The sequence below is a fragment of the Triticum urartu genome, chromosome 4A (genome assembly GCF_056163025.1).
Source record: "Triticum urartu cultivar PI428250 chromosome 4A, HENAU_Tu73, whole genome shotgun sequence".
NCBI classification, from domain to species: Eukaryota; Viridiplantae; Streptophyta; class Magnoliopsida; order Poales; family Poaceae; genus Triticum; species Triticum urartu.
The window spans coordinates 41,448,442-41,453,709 of NC_141876.1; the positions used below are offsets into that span (position 1 = coordinate 41,448,442).

At 53.8% G+C, this 5,268-nt stretch overlaps 1 protein-coding gene across 1 annotated transcript; it reads right to left on the minus strand.

The window, feature by feature from the left end:
• Positions 1 to 214: 214 nt before the first annotated feature.
• Positions 215 to 4,353, minus strand: LOC125528818 (growth-regulating factor 6). The gene is made up of 4 exons (XM_087517673.1): positions 3,680 to 4,353; positions 2,550 to 2,762; positions 2,049 to 2,406; positions 215 to 1,457 (listed from the first exon to the last, which is right to left on the minus strand). Exons 1-4 carry the CDS (start codon positions 4,053 to 4,055, stop codon positions 581 to 583), a joined length of 1,824 nt encoding a protein of 607 aa, XP_087373799.1. The 5' UTR covers positions 4,056 to 4,353; the 3' UTR covers positions 215 to 580.
• Positions 4,354 to 5,268: the final 915 nt, after the last annotated feature.

Below are 5,268 nucleotides of genomic sequence, written 5' to 3' on the forward strand. Positions count from 1 at the left end.
ACCCGTCGGGTATAAGTATGAGTAAAGTGTCATACCCGTGGGTATGGGTAGAATTTTATACCCATTGACTACAATGTGGATATGATATTGCTCTGCCCGCCTTATACCCTAACCATTGCCATCCTTAATCATATGGTATTGCTCTACCCGCCTCATACCCTAACCATTGCCATCCTTAATCAAAGACAGTAAAAAAAACCGAAATAAGCAAAGATGAAAGTATGCCAGCTTGCATTACTCAACAACTATTATGGCATCGCAGCATTAACTGGACATTATCACATTATGCAACAGCGTAGCACTACCAAATCCATCCACACACACACAACGTCAATACCCAGCGATGTCTAAGGTTACAGAGAAAAAGATAAAAAGAAAGAACTCAACATCCGGAAGCAGAGAAGACAACAACAGATTAGTCTCAAATGACAAGCTACAACGTAAAATGCTTCTGGATATGATGATGTTGATATGTAACAAGGCACGTGAAGAAGAAGACCTGCCCAAGCTCGTTCGTTCGTTGCCAACCGGCCAGCCTTCTCGTTGCAGCTCTCCATGGTCAGAGCTCGGAAGAAGAAGCTCACATGAGGCGGATGCTGGGGTGATTCACGACGATGGAGCCGAGATCATCCCGCGGGTTACCATCATACACGCCGTGGTACTCCTGCCTGGGGCTGCTGCCGGTGCTGCTGGACACCGACCCGAAGGCGGTCCTCTGCAGGACCCCCACCGGCGACGACTCCAGCGGGCTCGAGTCCCAGGCGTCCGTCATGAGGTTCAGCGACGCCGACAGGTAGTTCTTGGCCTCCATGTTGCCGCCATTGTTCTTGTTCAGAGCCTCCCCCAGTGGCCCGCCCATGGACGAGTCGCGGAACATGGGCATCCAGTTCGCCTCCCCCTCGTCCTTCGCCGCCGCTGCCGCCGTGGCCGCGACGCTGAGGCCGATGGGGCTGTACTCGCGGCTCAGCTTGAGGGGCGACAGCATGAGCTTCTCGTGGATGGGGGACGTGGAGGCCGACGACAGGTCGGAGGACGCCATCGGAGCGGCGGACACCGAGAGCTGCTGGGTCCGCTGATGAACCTGCTGCATGTCCTCGGCGTCCGGCCATGAGAGGCCTCCCCCTCCCTGCCCCTGCTGCGACGGCGTCCTCGGCCAGTCCGCGAAGTGCTGCAGGGAGAGCGAGCTCTGCTGCTCGCTCGAGAGCGCTCGCTGCGAGGTGAGCAGGTTGACGTTCTCCAGGGAGCTGTGGGGGGAGCTCATCAGCGAGTCGGAGGAAACCAGCCCGTAGTCCGGCCTCGAGCTCGTCACCTCGAAAGGATTGTGGTTATGATGTTCCTTTGAGAACGGGAACATGCTGCCCGTGTTGGTGTTCCTCGCGCTCATGGAGGTCAGCATCGAGAGGGTGTCCGAGTCCTGCACTTGCTCGCACTCGTGTTGCTGCTTGCTCACCATTTCCCTGAAGAAGATTGATCAGCATGTGCTTGGTTAGTACTGTGCAGCATGGTACATATGACAGTTGGCATTTCAGGGCTGGTGCACATCATCAACAGAAGGAGACACTGATTGAGGTGGTAAAAGTAAATAAAACCGAGAGCACCGACTAACTGAAGTACTACATCAGACTATAGCACTACTGCCAGAGTTCTGTTGAGCATGTTGCATCTCACCAAACTAGATCAGCTGGGGCTACTGGAAATGGTGATCCACAGGAAACAAAGCAGTTCGAGCCTTAATAAACTCATGAAAGCGAATCAACGAAGGGCTCCCGACTGCTCAATATCACTGAAAATTTTAAGCATGGTGGTGCTAAAATGTTATCGCTCGGACTCATCACCCTCCTACTTCAAATTAGCAGAACCAAAATGGGCTTACATTTCAAATGATTTAGTGAGTAGAAACAACAGAGGAAAAAATGTATTGAAGATATCACAGCAGCAGTTATAGTCGGCCTACTATGCAAATATTGCATAACCTGTCATGTTCTGAAGTGAAGCACTCGAAACTGCTAGCTAGGAAAAAGGACATGGTTGCATGATGATGAGCGTACCTGTTGTATTGCAGTGAACAAGGATCAATGGTGCTGGCGGAGTAGCTCTTCAACGGCTGCTGCTCGTGGCAGATGGCGGCGCCGGCGGTGGCTCCGCCGCCGCCCCCGGTGGCGAGAGCACCGGGCTGGGCGGCAGCAGCCGCCACCGTCGCAGGCATCGCTTTCGCGGCATGGCCAGGCTGGCCTTCCACATGCTTTCTTGAACGATGGCGTCCCCGGTTCATATGCCGCTCGCAGTACTTCTGGTCAGCGACGGCGTCCCTGGAGCACCGCCACTTCTTGCCGTCCGTCCGGCGGCACCGCCCGGGCTCCAGGTCCGCGCTCCCGGAGTAACCCAGCTGGAAAGGCCCCCACCCCACTGCAAAGCAAAGCGCACATCCACGACCCGGCGCAATCATGCACGCAAAGATCAGTAAAGTCGGACGGAATCCATCAATCAAACACTTGGCTTTTATCATGGTGAATGGAGCTTTTATCCTCTTTCTTGGCTTGCTGACTTACATGTGGAGGAGCCAAAGTAGGCGGACGGGTAGAGCGAGGTGACGCTCCGGCGGATGGGGACGAGGAGGCTGTGCGGCACGGCGATGTTGGCCGCCAGGTACTTGTAGATCAGGGCCTGGTGCTCCAGCTCCATCCACTGCGACGGCGTGAAGGGCCCCCTCACCCTGGCCATGGCGCCCTGGATGCTGGCGCTCAAGCTCACCGAGCTCAACCCTGCCACCCATGATAATAATACAACAAGCAGATGAGCAACAAGGCAGTGCAAGACAACAAGGCAAATCCAAGAAAATAAAGTGTACTTTCTTGACAGGGGCAAGCAAGCAACACGCGGGAGGAAATCTGAGCCAGGGTGTGGCTGCCAAGATCAGAAAACCAATACCAGATGAGAAAGAAGCACAGATTTGAATCTTTGATCTAATGCAACAACCTCGATCTGAGAGCGTGATGCTTTGCTTTGAATCTTTCTTGGGTGAGAAAAATGTGGGCTATTGGTGGCGTGGTGCCAAAGATCACACCTTTTTTTCAACCCATTTTGATCTTTTCTTCTTTAGGGAGGAGCATTATTTTACGAAAGGGGGTGACAAAAAGGAATCCATCCGCACGATCGCGCCGTTGAGGACAAGAAGAGTTCGTGGATGTCACCGGAAAGTGGCGGAGAAACTTGTCCAGGCAATTTCAAGAATGATCCCAATAAAAAGCCTATTAAAATAGTAGCAAAAACGGTGCTCTCCTTTTCTACAGATGGTGTGAACTCTTTCGAGCGACTGATCCAATCAAGGGAATGAAAAAGAAAATTGAAAAAGATGGAATCAAAGAAGTAGGAGCAGCTGAAAAGAAAGCTTGTGGTGATAAGGCTCCGAATCTAGGCGAAAATAGTAAAGAAGCGCGGTGTGAAAAGATGTTTTTTTTCTCTTTTTTTCTGAACTCCATTTGATCTATGAGAAAAATTGCGTGATGGATGGCAACAAAAACAGCCGAAAATAAATCTCCCAACCCCACAGAAAGTGGTACTAGAATGAATCAAACAGCAAAAATGATTCTACTTCAGAAGAAATAGCAAGCTTTCCAATCGCCAGCATAAATCAAATCAAAGAAGAGCAAAGCTTCGGGAGCACGGGCTGCAGTCCCACCTGAGCAAGAAGCGGGCGTGCCGTAGTAGAGCGGCAGCGCGGCCTGAGCGGCGGCGGCGGCGGAGGGGCAGGAGGGCGGCTGCTGCGAGGAGGAGAAGCTGAGCATCTTCTCCCGGCCGTGCCCGGGGCTGCAGGTGCCCAGCAGGTATGGCGCGGCCGCCTTGACGGCCTCGGACACGGCGTCGCTGTCCCCGGCGACCCGGGCCTGCTTGGCGGCCGGCCTGCCGCCGCCCCACCCGTGCTCGTGACGCTCGTCGGCCTCCGCCGCCGCGGCATTGCCCCTCCCGTGCTTGAGCAGCCTAGATCCGAGCATGCCGAGCTCCCCGCCGCCCACCCCCGCGTCCGCGGCCGCCATCAGCACCCCGCCCAGGTCCATGCTACGACCCGTCCTTCCCCCGCTCCCTCTCGCGGCTGGCTGCTAGTGCTGGCGGTGGTGGCTGCGGTCATGGGGCTGGGGCGGGGCGAGGGAGTGGAGCGGCGGCATCTCGCTTCTCTCGTGGAGTGGGGTGGGTGGTGGCTGGGACGGAGGGAGTCCTGTTGGTGTTTGTTGGCTGCGCTTGGGTTTTACGGAGGGGGAGGACGGGTGGTTGCGGTGGCCGGCTTGCGCTGGGGAAACCAGCCTGGTTTTCCTTTTGGGGGCAGAGGCGGACGGGGACAGGAGAGGGGAGCGCTGGGGTGTCAACATTGGGGAATAAATAGGCCTCCAATTAATTTCTCCCCCCTCCCTCTTTTTACCTTTTTACCGCCACCGTAAAACACAGCGATGTTGACAGCGTAGAGCGGCACCGGGCTTTCGTTTGCTCCTGGATGGGCGTGTTTTCACCACCCAGCCAAACCACGTGCATGAGGCGAAATGTTACATGTACTTGCAAGAAAGGATTTAATTTTCTTAGGGGGGAGTAGTGGCAATTTACTGCAAGACAAAACAGTTTAGCAGCAGTAGAAAAGGCAGAACACGTGCTGTGGTGCTGTCAGGATCAGCTAGCATCGCCATTTTGCTTTCCAGCTTGTCCCTTTTTTCTTTCCTTTTCTTGCGAGTATGGATTGTCATGCACGAGAAATTGATGGCACTAGGAGGCTGGTTGAGCAAATGCAGCCTCCAAACCAACGTTTGTAATTTGTTTGGTTATCCGTATTTAGTTCTCATGTATTAGGGGCTAGCTTAGCGCACGGTGTTCAGTCGCCCACTAGTGTACGCGCAAACACAAGGCTCCTGTTTGGTTGCATGCAACGTCTGTTGTCTAATAACCTCCTCGGTCCGATGGTGGGGTTACCAGCACACAGCGTTATCAGGAAGAGCACACGCAACAGAACATAGTAGTACTAAGCAGTTATAAATATTGTGCCACACATAAACGGACAAGTTCAAACGCAAATCAGATCGATATTAAACTAAAGCAACTGGAGCATACGAGGGGTTGTCCTAAACGTTCACGGCGAAGGCCTCCCGCACCTGATCACCACTTCAATGACATTGTCATTGAAGACGATGACCTTCAGCATGTCGGGAGTCAGCAGCTTGAAGGTCACCATGAAGCCTATCTTCATCTGATGGATGGCGGCAAAGGTGGCCCAACCCTGTTCGAGGG

What these genes read in the sequence shown, in the direction of transcription:
- LOC125528818 (XM_087517673.1), bottom strand. Translation starts at nt 4,055, where the DNA reads ATGGACCTGGGCGGGGTGCTGATGGCGGCCGCGGACGCGGGGGTGGGC. An exon ending in CACGCCCGCTTCTTGCTCAG is followed by an intron (nt 2,763 to 3,679) that starts GTGGGACTGCAG and finishes CATGGGTGGCAG; the next exon opens with GGTTGAGCTCGGTGAGCTTG. An exon ending in CTACTTTGGCTCCTCCACAT is followed by an intron (nt 2,407 to 2,549) that starts GTAAGTCAGCAA and finishes TTTGCTTTGCAG; the next exon opens with TGGGGTGGGGGCCTTTCCAG.